General features: G+C 52.1%; 1 protein-coding gene across 1 annotated transcript in view; it reads left to right on the top strand.

Annotated features, from left to right (window-relative positions):
• Positions 1–13,639, top strand: part of LOC145537809 (matrix-remodeling-associated protein 5-like) — a 103,780-nt gene extending 90,141 nt beyond the window's left edge. Inside the window, exons 13-14 of the mRNA XM_081568681.1 lie at positions 3,753–4,653; positions 10,268–13,639. Of these exons, the coding sequence (XP_081424807.1) occupies positions 3,753–4,653; positions 10,268–12,176 (2,810 nt within the window). The 3' untranslated portion in view covers positions 12,177–13,639. The remainder of the gene's footprint in view (positions 1–3,752; positions 4,654–10,267) is intronic.
• Positions 13,640–14,192: the final 553 nt, after the last annotated feature.

Below are 14,192 nucleotides of genomic sequence, written 5' to 3'. Positions count from 1 at the left end.
TGGATGGAAGGCATGTCCCTCCACTGAGGAGATCCCTTTTGCACGGATACCTAGCGTCCTCTGTACCTTGTTCCATCGTAGAGTGTCCCTGGGCCATGCCCCCTCCTTAGAGCATCCTGCATCTTCCTCTGCCTGACCAGGATTCTGCTTCTAGCACCAGCTTTTCCTTTGTTTGGAGAAGGAAACGGCAACCCACTCCAGTATTCTTGCCTGGAGAATCCCCATGGACAGAGGAGCCTGGCGGGCTACAGTCCACGGGGGTCGCAAAGAGTTAGACAAGAGTGAGCGACTAACCCTTTTCCTCCAGTTGTTTTTTTTTAATTGGAATATAATTTCTTTACATAATGCTGTGTTGGTTTCTGCTATGCAACCACGTGAATCAGCCATAAGTGTCCACATATCTCCTCCCTCTTAAGCCTACCTCCCAGCCCCCATCCCACCCCTCTAGGTCATCACAGAGGACCGAGCTGAGCTCCCTGGGCTATACCACAGCTGCCCTCTATCTATCTATTTCCCACACGGTCGTGTATATATGTCAGTGTTACTCTTCCGATTCACCTCACCTTCTCCTTCACCCACTGTGTCCACCTGTCCCTTCTCTATGTCTGCATCTCTATTCCTGCCCTGCAAATAGGTTCATCAGGACCATCTTTCCAGATTCCATATGTAGGCGTTAATATGCAATATCTGATTTTCTCTTTCTGACCTCCTTCACTCTGTGTGACAGACTCTAGGTTCATCCGCATCACTGCGAACAGACTGTTTCGTTCCTTTTCATGGCTGAGTAATATTCCGTTGTGTATATGTACCACATCTTCTTTATTCATCCATCTGTTGATGAACACTTAGGTTGCTTCTGTGTCATGGCTACTGTCAACAGTGCTGCAGTGAACACTGGGGTGCTTGTGTAAGGGCTTCCCTGGTAGCTTGGTTGGTAAAGACTCTGCCTGCAATGCAGGAGGCCCCAGTTCGATTCCTGGGTCAAGAAGATCCCCTGGAGAAGGGCTAGACTACCCACTCCAGTATTCTTTGGCTTCCCTGGTGGCTCAGCTGGTGAAGAATATGCCTGCAGTGTGGGAGACCTAGGTTCGATCCCTGGGTCGGGGAGATCCCCTGGAGAAGGGAAAGGCTACCTACTCCAGTGTTCTGGCCTGGAGAATCCCATGGACTGTGTAGTCCGTGGGGTTGCAAAGAGTCCGACACCACTGAGCGACTTTCACTTTCTGACTTACTTCACTCTGTATGACAAACTCTGGGTCCATCCACATCTCTACAATGGACTCAATTTCGTTCCTTTTCATGGCTGAATAATATCCCATTGTGTGTATGTGTGTGTGTGTGTGTGTGTACCTCATCTTCTTTATCCATTCATCTGTCGATGGACACTTAGGTTGTTTCCATGTCAAGGCTACTGTAAACAGGGCTGCAGTGAACACTGCGCTGCATGTGGTTTTTTTTTTTTTTTTTTTGGAGTTATGGTTTTCTCAGGGTATATGCCCAGGAGTGAGATTGCTGTATCATACGTTAGTTCTAGTGCAAGGAGGTTCCCTTCTCTCCACACCCTCTCCAGCACTTATCATTTGTCAGTTCAGTTCAGTTCACTTGCTCAGTCGTGTCTGACTCTTTGCGACCCCAGGGACTGCAGCCCGCCAGGCCTCCCTGCCCATCACCAACTCCCAGGGCTTACTCAAACTCATGTCCATTGAGTCAGTGATGCCATCCAGCCATCTCATCCTCTGTCATCCCCTTCTCCTCCTGCCCCCAATCCTTCCCAGCATCAGGGTCTTTTCCAATGAGTCAGCTCTTCACATCAGGTGGCCAAAGTATGGGAGTTTCAGCTTCAGCATCCGTCCTTCCAATGAATATTCAGGACTGATCTCCTTTAGGATGGACTAGTTGGATCTCCTTGCAGTCTAAGGGACTCTCAAGAGTCTTCTCCAACACCAGAGTTCAAAAGCATCAATTCTGTGGCGTTCAGCTTTCTTTATAGTCCAACTCTCACATCCATACATGATACTGGAAAAACCATAGCCTTGACTAGACGGACCTTTGTTGGCAAAGTAATGTCTCTGCTTTTTAATATCGTTTGTAGATTTTTTTTTCATTGATGACCATTCTAACCGGTGTGAGCTGATACCTCATTGTAGTTTTGATTTGCCTTTCTCTGATAATTAGTGATGCTGAGCATCTTTTCGTGTGCCTCTTGGGGTTGTATAGATGGTGAGGAGAAAAAGGAACACATGCTCCCCAGCTGTAGAGGTGAGGGTGTCAGGAAGCATGCGTTAGAGCTCAGCTCAGCCACACAGGACAGACGATGACCCGCCCAACCTTGCTCTCGGGAGCCTGGCCGGGCCAAGGGAAACGGTGACCGCAAACCTGGAGCATCCCTGCTGCCAACCTGGGGACTTGAGGAGGACCTGAGCATCCACTCAAGGAGGCTGGGGCTGAGCAAACCGGAGCTGCCCCTCCAATAGCTAAAGGGAACAGAGAGGCTGCCTTGGGAGACCCTGGGTTTCGTGGTGCCTTCCAGAACCCTCTCTGAAAACCATACCCACTGCCTCGGCGTGAAGGTGGCATTTACCCTGATTCGGGGATTTCGTGAAAGAGTCAAGAGGAATATAGGAGGTACTGGCCGGGTGGGTCTTTTGCTCTCTGCTGTGTGGACGTAAAGAGGAGAAGTCGATCAATTAAAGGGCTTCGCAGGTGGCTCAGTGGTAAAGAACCCACCTGCCAGTGTAGAAGACTCCAGTTCGATCCCTGGGTCAGGAAGATCCCCTAGTGAAGGGCCTGGCAACCCAACTCCAGTATTCTTGCCCGGAGAATCCCACGGACAGAGGAGCCTGGTGGGCTGCAGTCCATGGGGTCGCAAAGAGTTAGACACGACGGAAGCGACTTAGCAGGCGCGCACCCGATCGTGGAGGTACTGGGGGTGGGTCTTTTGCCTTTGCTGTTTGGTGTCGCAGAGAGTCGGACACGGCTTGGCACACAGCACTACGCCATCTATTTCTTTCCCACTTAAAATGTGTTTGTTGAGGAAACAGGATCTTTTTCCCTCGTATAACTCTCCAGGGCCTGACTGTATATCCATGACACCCTGTACATCCACTGCAAAGTGTAGAATAGATCCCTAGTGGGAAGCTGGTATATAGCCCAGGGAGCCCAGCTCGGGGCTCTGTGATGACCTAGAGGGCTGGGGTGGGGGTGGGAGGGAGGTTCAAGAGGGAGGGGATATATGTATATTTAAAGCCGACTCCAGAATTCTTGCCTGGAGAATTCCCACGGACAGAGGAGCCTGGCGGGCTACAGTCCACGGGGTCACAGAGGGTTGAACCACAACTGAAGCGACTTAGCACACACACACACAGGAGAAGATTAATGGAAGTCCTAAGGGTTGGGCCTTTTGATTTTTTGCTGTTGGACATAAAGAGGAGAATTAGATTTAAGAGTTTCCCTGATGGCTCAGTGGTAAAGAAAACACCTGCAAACGCAGGAGACTCAGGTTCAATCCCTACGTCGGGAAAATGCCCTGGAGGAGGAAATGGCAACCCACTCCAGTGTTCCTGCCTGGGAGAATCCCATGGACCGAGGAACCTGGTGGGCTACGGTCCAGTGGGGTCGCAAAGGGTCAGACACGACTTTAGCGACTGGGCAGCTGAACGCGCAGATCCGTTAACTAATCACCTTTATTCCATCCTTGTGGAAAGGGGCGCGGTGTGCATCGCACCTGATGGCAGCTGTTCTTTGACTTCCAGGCGCTCTGATGACCCCCAACACCAGACTGCAGCGGTTCGAGGTCCTGAAGAACGGCACCTTCGTCATTCGGAGCGTCCAGGTGCAGGACCGCGGGCAGTACATCTGCACGGCCAAAAACCTGCACGGGGCCGACCGCATGGTGGTCCTCCTGTCGGTCACCGTGCAGCAGCCCCAGATCCTGGCCTCCCACTACAAGGATGTCACCGTCTACCTGGGCGACACCATCGCCATGGAGTGTCTGGCCAAGGGGACCCCCGCGCCCCAGATCTCCTGGGTCTTCCCCGACGGGCGCGTGTGGCAGACCGTGTCCCCCGTGGAGGGCAGGGTCACGCTGCACGAGAACCGGACGCTGAGCATCAAGGAGGCGTCGTTCCAAGACAGGGGCGTCTACAAGTGCGTGGCCAGCAACGCGGCGGGGGCCGACAGCCTGGCCATCCGCCTGCACGTGGCGGCGCTGCCCCCGGTCATCCACCAGGAGAAGGCGGAGAACATCTCGCTGCCGCCCGGCCTCAGCATCCACATCCACTGCACGGCCCGCGCCGCGCCCCTGCCCAGCGTACGTTGGGTGCTCCGCGACGGCACCCAGATCCGCCCCTCGCAGTTCGTCCACGGCAACCTCTTCGTCTTCCCCAACGGGACCCTCTACATCCGCAACCTGGCGCCCCAGGACAGCGGGCGCTACGAGTGCGTGGCCGCCAACCTGGTGGGCTCTGCGCGCCGGACGGTGCAGCTCACGGTCCAGCGCGCGGCCGCCAACGCGCGCATCACCGGCACCTCCCCGCAGAGGACCGACGTCCGCTACGGGGGGACCCTCCGGCTGGACTGCAGCGCCTCCGGGGACCCCTGGCCGCGCATCGTCTGGAGGCTGCCGTCCAAGCGGATGATCGACGCGCTTTTCAGGTACGTACGTACGTATGGGGCGCTCCGCCCTAACCATCAATCCTCGGGCACCTCCGCGTGCCTCCCCTTGGAATTTTTTTGTTAGGGCACCTCCCTCCATCTCGCCTTGGAATTTCTTTGTTGCTCGATCGTCTCCGACTCTTTGTGACCCCATGGACTGCAGCATGCCGTGTTTCTCTGGTCCTTCACCGTTTCCCAGAGTTTGCTCAAACTCATGTCTGTTGAGATGGTGATGCCATCCATCTCATCCTCTGTCGTCCCCTTCTCCTCCCGCCTTCAGTCTTTTCCAGCATCAGGGTCTTTTCCAACGATTGGGATTTGGAGGGACACCTTTTCTTGGGGTTGGATAGAAAAGGGGACGACTCCTTGTCTGGAATGAATGGGCTTCCCTGGTAGCTCAGTTGGTGAAAAAAAAATCCTCCTGCAATGCCGGAGAGACCCCGAGATTCGATTCCTGGGTGGGGAAGATCCGCTGGAGAAGGGATAGGCTACGCACTCTGGTATTCTTGGGCTTCCCTGGTGGCTCAGAAGTAAAGAGTACGTCTGCAGTGCAGAAGGCCTGGGTTCGATCCCTGGGTCGGGAGGATCCCCTGGAGAAAGGAAAGGCTACCCACTCAGTATTCTTGCCTGGAGAATCCCCATGGACAGAGGAGCCTGGCGGGCTACGGTCCGTGGGGTTGCAAAGAGTCAGACACGGCTGAGCGACTAAGCAGGCGCTGGAATCAATCGGCACAGACACTGCTTCCTGTGTCTTCTGGCTGCAGGGGCATTTCTTTCTCACGTGATGCAATCTTTCTTTTCTCTGCACCGTGGGGCATGTGGGATCTTAGTTGCTTTACCAGGGATCAAACCCTTGCCCCCTGCTAGTGGAAGGCCAGAGTTCTAACCACTGGACTGCCAGGGAAGTCCCAAGAGATGTAGACAAACACCTGGCCCTTACCTCCTCCTCAACTGTCCCCCCAACACGCACACAGAAAGATTAACTGATAGCTTTTGTTTTCGTGATCATATTTTAACACCATTTTAAATAGATTGGAGAAGGAAATGGCAATCCACTCCAGTATTCTTGTCTGGGAAATCCCACAGACAGAGGGGCCTGGCGGGTTTCAGTCCATTAGGTTGCAAGGAGGCGGACACGGCTTAATGACTAAACAGCAACACCAAAAGGATAGATAAAAACAATTTGCCTTCTCTTTCTATAATCGAATCTCAACAAAACACATAGAAGCTCCACGTGTTATGTTAAAATGTAGCAGCAACAGAAGGAAAGGAGGGGAAAACAAAACATTGGAAGGCACGATGACAGCACAAAGGTCACACATTTGGAATTCTTAAACTTCATTTTGGCTACAAGAAAAAGCACCTTGCCTTGTTGCCCTGTCTTTGAGGGCCAGATGCATGAATCTACAGCAATGGGTCTCAACCAAGGGGGATTTTGTCCCCAGGGGACTTTGGGCAATTTTGGGAGCCATTTTTGGTTGATGTGACTTCAGGAGTGGGGGAGTGGGGCTCCCGGCATGCGGTGGGTGGAGACCAGGGACGCTGCCCCCCACCCCACAGTGCCCAGGATGCCCCATATGAGAGAGTCGTCCAGTCCAGGTGTCAGCAGGGCTGAGGCTGAGAAACCCTCAACTAGCGTGAGAGACTAATTATCCATCCATCCATCCATCCCTCTATCCATCCATACATGCAACCATATATACATCTGTCCTTCCATCCATCCATCCATCCCTCTATCCATCCATACATGCATCCATATATACATCTGTCCATCCATCCATCCATCTGTCCATACATACATACAAACATACATACATCTATCCATCCATCCATCCATCTCTCTATCCATCCATACATGCATACATATATGCATCTGTCCATCCATCCATCTATCCATCCATACATACAAACATACATACATCTATCCATCTATCCATACATCCATACATACATCTATCCATCCATCCATCTATCCATCCATACATACATACATCTGTCCATCCATCCATCTATCCATCCATCCATACATACAATCATACATACATCTATCCATACATACATACATACATCTATCCATCTATCCATCTATCCATACATACATACATACATCTGTCCATCCATCCATCTACCCATCTACCCATCCATACATACATACATACATACATCTACCTCTCCATACATACATACATACATACATCTATCCATCCATCCATCTATCCATCCATACGTATATACATCTATCCATCTATCCATCTATCCATCCATACATACATACATCTATCCATCCATACGTATATACATATGTCCATCCATCCATCTATCCATCCATACATACAAACATACATACATCTATCCATCCATATGTCTATCTACCCATCTACCCATCCATCCATCCATCTATCCATGTATCCATCTATCCATCTCTAGCTGTGGTTCTCAACCGGGGATGACTTGGCCCTGAGGGGATATCTGACAATATCCAGAGACATTTCTGGTTGTCACAGCTTGGCTGGGAGTGCTCCTGGGCATGGTGAGTGGAGACCAGGGATGCTCCTCCACACCCCACAGTGCAGAGGATGCCCCACATAAAGAGAGTGGGGAGGCTGAGAAACGCTGACCTAGCTTAAGTGACTGTCTAATTATTTATCCATCCATCCATCTATCTATCCATCCATGCATACATCTATCTATACATCAGTCCATACATGCATCCATCTATCCATCCATCCATCCATCCATGCATACATCCATCCATCCATACATCCATCCATACACACATACATACATACATACCTACCTACATGCTACTGTTTAATCAGTATAGACCAGGAGTGCTGCCCAAAACCCCACCATGCACAGGACACCCCACCGTGGACACTCATCCAGCCCCTGATATTAGTAGTGCCGAAGCTGCAAAATCCTGGGCTAGTTCCCCCCAAGGCCACTGTCTCTTTATTCAGTGTTTTAAGCTGCAGAGGAAAGAGACAGTGGTTGGCAGCTGGGAGGCAAAGCCACACCCATGACGCCGTGTTGACCCCCTCCCCCGCCCCCACTTCAGCCTCCAGAGCCGGGGAGCTAGGTGTGGGCTCCTCCCCGGGGACAGGACCAAAAAAGCAGCGTCCAAGGTTCTGTGCGGCCGCCCAGCCTCCTTCCAGTGCAGGAAAAGGAGGCTGTAGTGTTCTCGCAGCCTGTATATTTTAACTTCAGGCGGCTGGGTGGTACCTCGTGAACTTTAGCACAGTCAACCCGAAATACCACGTACCCAGTTTTCCCCAGAATATCTTCCAGCTGGGCCGGTGTCCTGCCACGTGGAGGCCTATTTTCCATTGACATTGGCAAGGCTGAGGCAAGTGTTGAACGGACGCTGAGATGAAGGATGGTCATTCCAGCGTCAACAGGGGCCCTCCTACCGGCTTCTCGCTGTAAATCATAAACGGCGGTCTCTGTAGCTTCATTATTCCTAGCTTCTGGCTAATTACATTCTCAGAAAAAGTGTCATTAAACAGCCCATGGGAGTTTTATAAAGGAGTGGGCTCTCTGCCCCGCCTACACGCTCAGATTGTTTAAAAAACAGAGATATTGGACTTTCGCGTCTTGCAGCCAAGTCTCCTGTGCGGTGGAGCCAGGCCTCTTTTTCAGACTTGCTCTGTTGATTCTGATTGTGACCAAGACTATGGTTTGCTGCCATAGGCGTTTCTAAATGTTTGCAGACATGTGCTACTGTATACATTTCTGGAGTCTGACTCCAAGACACATTAAGATATCTTTGTCTTCTCCACCGCTATCCAGTGACCAACTAATTCACACAGACTTGACTCTCTTTCCCATGGCCAACGAAACAGTTTTTTTGGTCCTCTCCAATAGGTGCTTATAGCTCAGTTGGTAAAGAATCTCTCCACAGTGCAGGAGACCTGGGTTTGATTCCTGGGTCGGGAAGATCCCCTGGAGAAGGAAATGGCAACCGACTCCAGTATTCTTGCCTGGAGAATCCCATGGACAGAGGAGCCTGGCGGGCTACAGTCCATGGTGTCTCTAAGGAGTCAGCCATGACTTAACAACAACAGCAATCAGGTTAACAGGTTGAATTTCGTCATAGGCATTTTTTTTTTTTAATTAGCCATTCCATACATGCTATGAGAATGATGCAGTATGTAGGAAATATTTAGGGATGAATGTTCAAGTTCCCCCTACAGAAGCCAGAATGATAATTTATAAGTAACTGAGATGTTGGACACTTTTACAGCAGCAGCTTCCCAAATGTCTTAACCCGTTATTCAAAGCATTAGCTCTGCACTGCTGGAGGAGATGCCAATACATATTTATAAAAATGTCCCGTAGCTAGGGTAGCTATTTGTGTCTTACTTTCCATGTTGCCCCTTTATGCTGAAAAAATTTTCTTCTTACATATTAACTCAGCAGCGTGTGAATGTAGGTCTACTGAGTGGAGAAATGGCATGTCAGCATAGGGGAGTGCAAGCTGGTGAGGATCTTAAGGCTTTAGTGGAAAAGGAAATGGCAACCCACTTCCATATTCTTGCCTGGAGAATCCCATGGACAGAGGAGCCTGGTGGACTACAGTCTATGGGGGTTGCAAATAGTCAGACACGACTGAACCACTGACACATTGACATTGACATATTTTAGAGAAGAAACTCGTAGACCAACAGCATCAAGTTCTGAAGCATCCTACCTTAGCATGGAAACTCTTCAGGTCACCGCACCTCCGTGATCCACGTTTTTGCCACTTTGCTTCCTGTTTGTCTCACAGTTCAGTCCAGCAGCATAAGAACTGTCAAGAGTAGAAATCGTCTGTAAAGCGCTTTCTTTAGGAAAAATTTCACCTCTTCCTAAGGTTAATGCATATTCATTCTGTCTGTGACTGTAGCATTTGATCTGATTTTATCATTACCCTAAGCACCGCACCGCATGCAAATATTTAATACACACACACACACACAGACACACCCACGCTAACAGGGTTGATGTCGTAGGCTGCATTTCGAATCTTATAATCCGGGGCCAGCCCAGCCAGAGGGCAGGCTCCACAGGGAGGTTCTTATTCATGGTAAATAAATTGCTTCTGTGTTTGGATAGTGTCCCCTCTTGGCTGCAAAAACCGCCTGACGTTATGAGCGGCAGCCTTGTGTATTGGTGGAGCTTCCCTGGTGACTCAGCAGTAGAGAATGTGCCTTCCAGTGCAGGAGACACAAGTTCGATCCCTGGGTGGGGAAGATGCCCTGGAGAAGGGGCATGGCAACCCACTCCAGTATTCTTGCCTGGTGAATCCCATGGAGTAGGTGACTCAGTGATAAAAGAATCTGCCTGCGGTGCAGGAGATGAGGGTACGATTCCTGGGTGGGGAAGATCCCCTGGAGAAGGGGCATGGAACCCCCTTCAGTGTTCTTGCCTGGAGAATCCCATGGACAGAGGAGCCTGGCGGGCTCCAGTCCGCGGGGTCACAAAGAGTTGAACACGACTTAGTGACTATAAGCAACAGCCTGAGCGCCGGTAGTTGTCAGGACCTCAAGTTTCTGTCTGGCTTTGGTGATCTCAAGCCAGGCGAGAGAGCGTTTGGGAGACTGACATTCTTCCTCCTTTCCTTCTTCCCCATCAGCTTCGACACCAGGATCAAGGCGTTCGCCAACGGGACGCTGGTGGTCAAGTCGGTCACCGACAAAGACGCGGGGGATTACCTGTGCGTCGCCCGGAACAAGGTGGGCGACGACTTCGTGGCTCTCAAGGTGAACGTGGTGATGAAGGCCGCCAAGATCCAGCACAAGGAAGCCAACGACCACCGGGTCCTCTACGGGGGCGACCTCAAGGTGGACTGCCTGGCCACGGGGCTCCCCAACCCCGAGATCTCCTGGAGCCTCCCGGACGGCAGCCTGGTCAACTCCTTCATGCAGGCGGACGACAGCGGCGGACGGGCCAAGCGCTACGTGGTGTTCCACAACGGGACCCTCTACTTCAACGAGGTGGGCCCGCGGGAGGAAGGGGACTACACGTGCTTCGCCGAAAACCGGGTCGGCAAGGACGAGATGCGCGTGCGTGTCAAGGTGGTGAGCGAGCCGGCCGCCATCCGCAACAAGACGTACTCGGTGATTCAGGTGCCCTACGGGGACGTGGTCACCGTGGCCTGCGAGGCCCAAGGGGAGCCCACGCCCAAGATCACTTGGCTGTCTCCCACCCACCGGCTCATCCCTGCCTTGTCCGACAAGTACCAGGTCTACCAGGATGGCACGCTGCTCATCCAGAAGGCCCAGCGCTCCGACAGCGGCAACTACACGTGCGTGGTCAGGAACAGCGCCGGGGAGGACCGGAAGACTGTCTGGATCCATGTCCACGTGCAGCCGCCCATCATCAACGGCTACCCCGAAGCCATCACCACCGTACGGGAGGTGGCCCCCGGCGGGAGCCGCAAGCTCATCGACTGCCGGGCAGAAGGGGTGCCCACGCCCAGGGTGCTCTGGGCCTTCCCCGAGGGCGTGGTCCTGCCTGCCCCCTACTACGGAAACCGCATCACCATCCATCGCAACGGAACCCTGGACATCAAGAGCCTGCGGACGAGCGACTCGGTGCAGCTGGCGTGCATCGGGCGCAACGAAGGCGGGGAGGCCCGCCTGGTGGTCCAGCTCACCGTCCTGGAGCCCCTGGAGAAGCCCATCTTCCACGACCCGGTCAGCGAGAAGATCACGGCCATGGCCGGCCACACCATCAGTCTCAACTGCTCGGCCGCGGGCACCCCGACGCCCGCGCTGCTGTGGGTCCTGCCCAACGGGACGGAGCTGCGGAGTGGCCAGCGGCTCCACAGGTTCTTCCACAAGGGGGACGGCATGCTTCACGTCAGCGGCCTCTCTTCCGAGGACGCCGGCGCCTACCGCTGCGTGGCCAGCAACTCGGCGGGCCACACGGAGAGGCTGGTGTCCCTGAAGGTGGGGCTGAAGCCCGAGACAAGCAAGCGCTACCACAACCTGGTCAGCATCGTCAACGGCGAGACCTTGCGGCTGCCCTGCGTACCCCCGGGCACCCGGGGGACGCGCCCCTCCTGGACGCTGCCCAGCGGCGTGGTGCTGGACGGCCCCCAGGTCCGGGGACGCTTCGCCCTCTGGGAGAACGGCACCCTTACCGTGCGGGATGCCTCAGTCTTCGACCGCGGCACCTACGTGTGCAACGCGGACGGCGAACACGGAGCTTCTGTCGTGAGCGTCCCGGTGATAGTCATCGCCTATCCCCCGCGGATCACCAGCGAGCCCACGCCGGTCATCTACGCCCGCCCTGGCAGCACCGTGAAGATCAGCTGCATGGCCATGGGCATCCCCAAAGCCGAGATAAGCTGGGAGCTGCCCGACAAGTCGCAGCTCACCGTGGGGACTCAGCCCCGTCTCTATGGCAACAGATTCCTGCACCCGCAGGGATCCCTAACCATCCAGCAGGCCACCCAGAGAGACGCCGGCTTCTACAAATGCACTGCAAAAAACCTCCTGGGCAGCGACTCTAAGACCACCTACGTCCACATCTACTGAAATGCCAAACCAGACGGCGGGGACTCCAGGCCTGTCACCTGAAACTGAAAGCGTTTGTCGCTCAGTCGTGTGGGATTCTCTGTGACACCCCCCTCCCCTCCCTGGACGGTAGCCCACCTGTCTCCTCTGTCTATGGAATTCTCCAGGCGAGAATACTGGAGTGGGTTGCCATTGCTTGGGAAGTTAGCACGAAGCCTGCTTTGGGGGTCACAGCTGGGGCCAGAAGGTCAGAGATCGAAAAGGGCTTGTCTTGGGTCATGGTGGCATGACAGGAAAGACTGAAGGCAAAAGGAGATAGGGTGACGGAGTATGAGATGGTTGGATGGCATCACAGACTCAATGGACATGAGTTTGAGCAAACTCCGGGGAGATGGTGAAGGACAGGGGAGCTTGGCGTGCTGCAGTCCATGGGGTCGCAAAGAGTCGGACACGACTGAGCGACTGGACATCGTCAACAGTGGCAGCCCCTCTCTGGATTGGTGGGTTTCAGGCTCACGTTGACCTTGACCCGCGCTTGATGACGAGAGGTAGCAACCGTAGAGTCTGTAAGGAGGTGTCTGCCGCTGTGGGGGGACTTTGTGACATGTTTACAGGATGCCAAGTGCTCTGGTCTTGCTTTTCACGGGACTTGGGTGCCGATCTCAATTTGTGAGTCACGGGCACCACCCTGCCGCTTGAACGAGCGTCTGTAGGATCCCTAAGGAGCTCTCACTGCAAATAAATCATAGAGATTCACTGTGCCTCGCTACCCGCCTGCAAAATGAGTTCCCTAGTTAACCTGCTGCAGTTTCAGCACCATAGAACCTTCTAGAATGAGTATCCATCTTTCTGTTATTTCAGAATTCCGCTTTGCCCAACAAGGGCTGAGAACTACAATGATTGAATTTTATTTTTTCCCCACGTACAAGTGTCATACAATACATCTCTCATTTTATAAGAATGCTTTCTCCCTGGAACTCACTTTTTATATAGTGTTTTATATATATATATTTTCTTTCTAATCAGACGATGAGAGTAGAAAGCAAAAGACGTACTTTCTGTCTCATTAAAAATAGTAAATTATTGGTCTTTACAAGACTTGGATACATTAGAGTAGGCATGGAAATGCAATTGAATCAAGTTCCTCCTCAACTTCCTTCAAATTCATGAACCACGAAGATATTACTGTTCCCAGGGATCGTGTGGTGTGTGTGGGGGTGGTGGTGGTGGGGAGTGACATACTGAATTTCCTTGTTTATAACAGAGTTTATCCCATGAGAGTTGTAGGGAGATGAGATGAGACGGAGCAGAAAGCAAAGTTGTGACCCCAGAGAATAAACCCCCTTTGCCTTCTGGACAAGCCCGGAAATCACTTTCCTCCTGTCTGTGTCCACTGAAAGTTGATCTGTTATTTCCATGACTGCTTTACTGTATTTTTAAGGTCCATATAGTGTACATTGGATAATAAAATAATATTTTCCAAAGAGCCAAGCAGTCATGACAGTGATATTTTTCAAGGGCAGAAGCACATGACTTGCATTTGATTTTTAAATCAGATTGGTTGAGGAACTTCCCTGGTGATCCAGTGGTTAAGACTTTGACGATCCCACATGCCTCGGAGCCAAAAAACCCAAACCTAAAATGGAAGTAGAATTGTAAGAAATTCAATAAAGACTTTAAAAATGGTGGTCCACGTCAAAAAAAAACTTAATAAATTAGATTGGTTAAAAATTGCTTTTATCCACCACACTGGAATCACTCCATTCTCTGCAACTCTTTTTATTACAAAGGAACTGAGTCCAAGAGGGTGGCTCTGGCAACCCCTTTGACAGGAAGGCGGTGTGGAAACAGTCCCAATCTGAACCAAGATAATTTGAGGCTGAAAAAATGGTGTCACAGCAATCCTTCCGCTGATTTTATTTAGGAAAGAGACATCTTGGGTGCATGTCCCATGCATGTTTTAGCTTTCTGCCCTGAGGAGCGGGTAAAAAGCAACTCAAGATAACTATTTGGGAAGAAGGTGAGTTTTCACCATGC

Source organism: Giraffa tippelskirchi, chromosome Y, assembly GCF_054371585.1.
Source record: "Giraffa tippelskirchi isolate mGirTip1 chromosome Y, T2T-mGirTip1v1.2.pri, whole genome shotgun sequence".
In the NCBI taxonomy this organism is placed as follows: Eukaryota; Metazoa; Chordata; class Mammalia; order Artiodactyla; family Giraffidae; genus Giraffa; species Giraffa tippelskirchi.
This window is presented reverse-complemented; position numbering and strand designations above follow the sequence as displayed.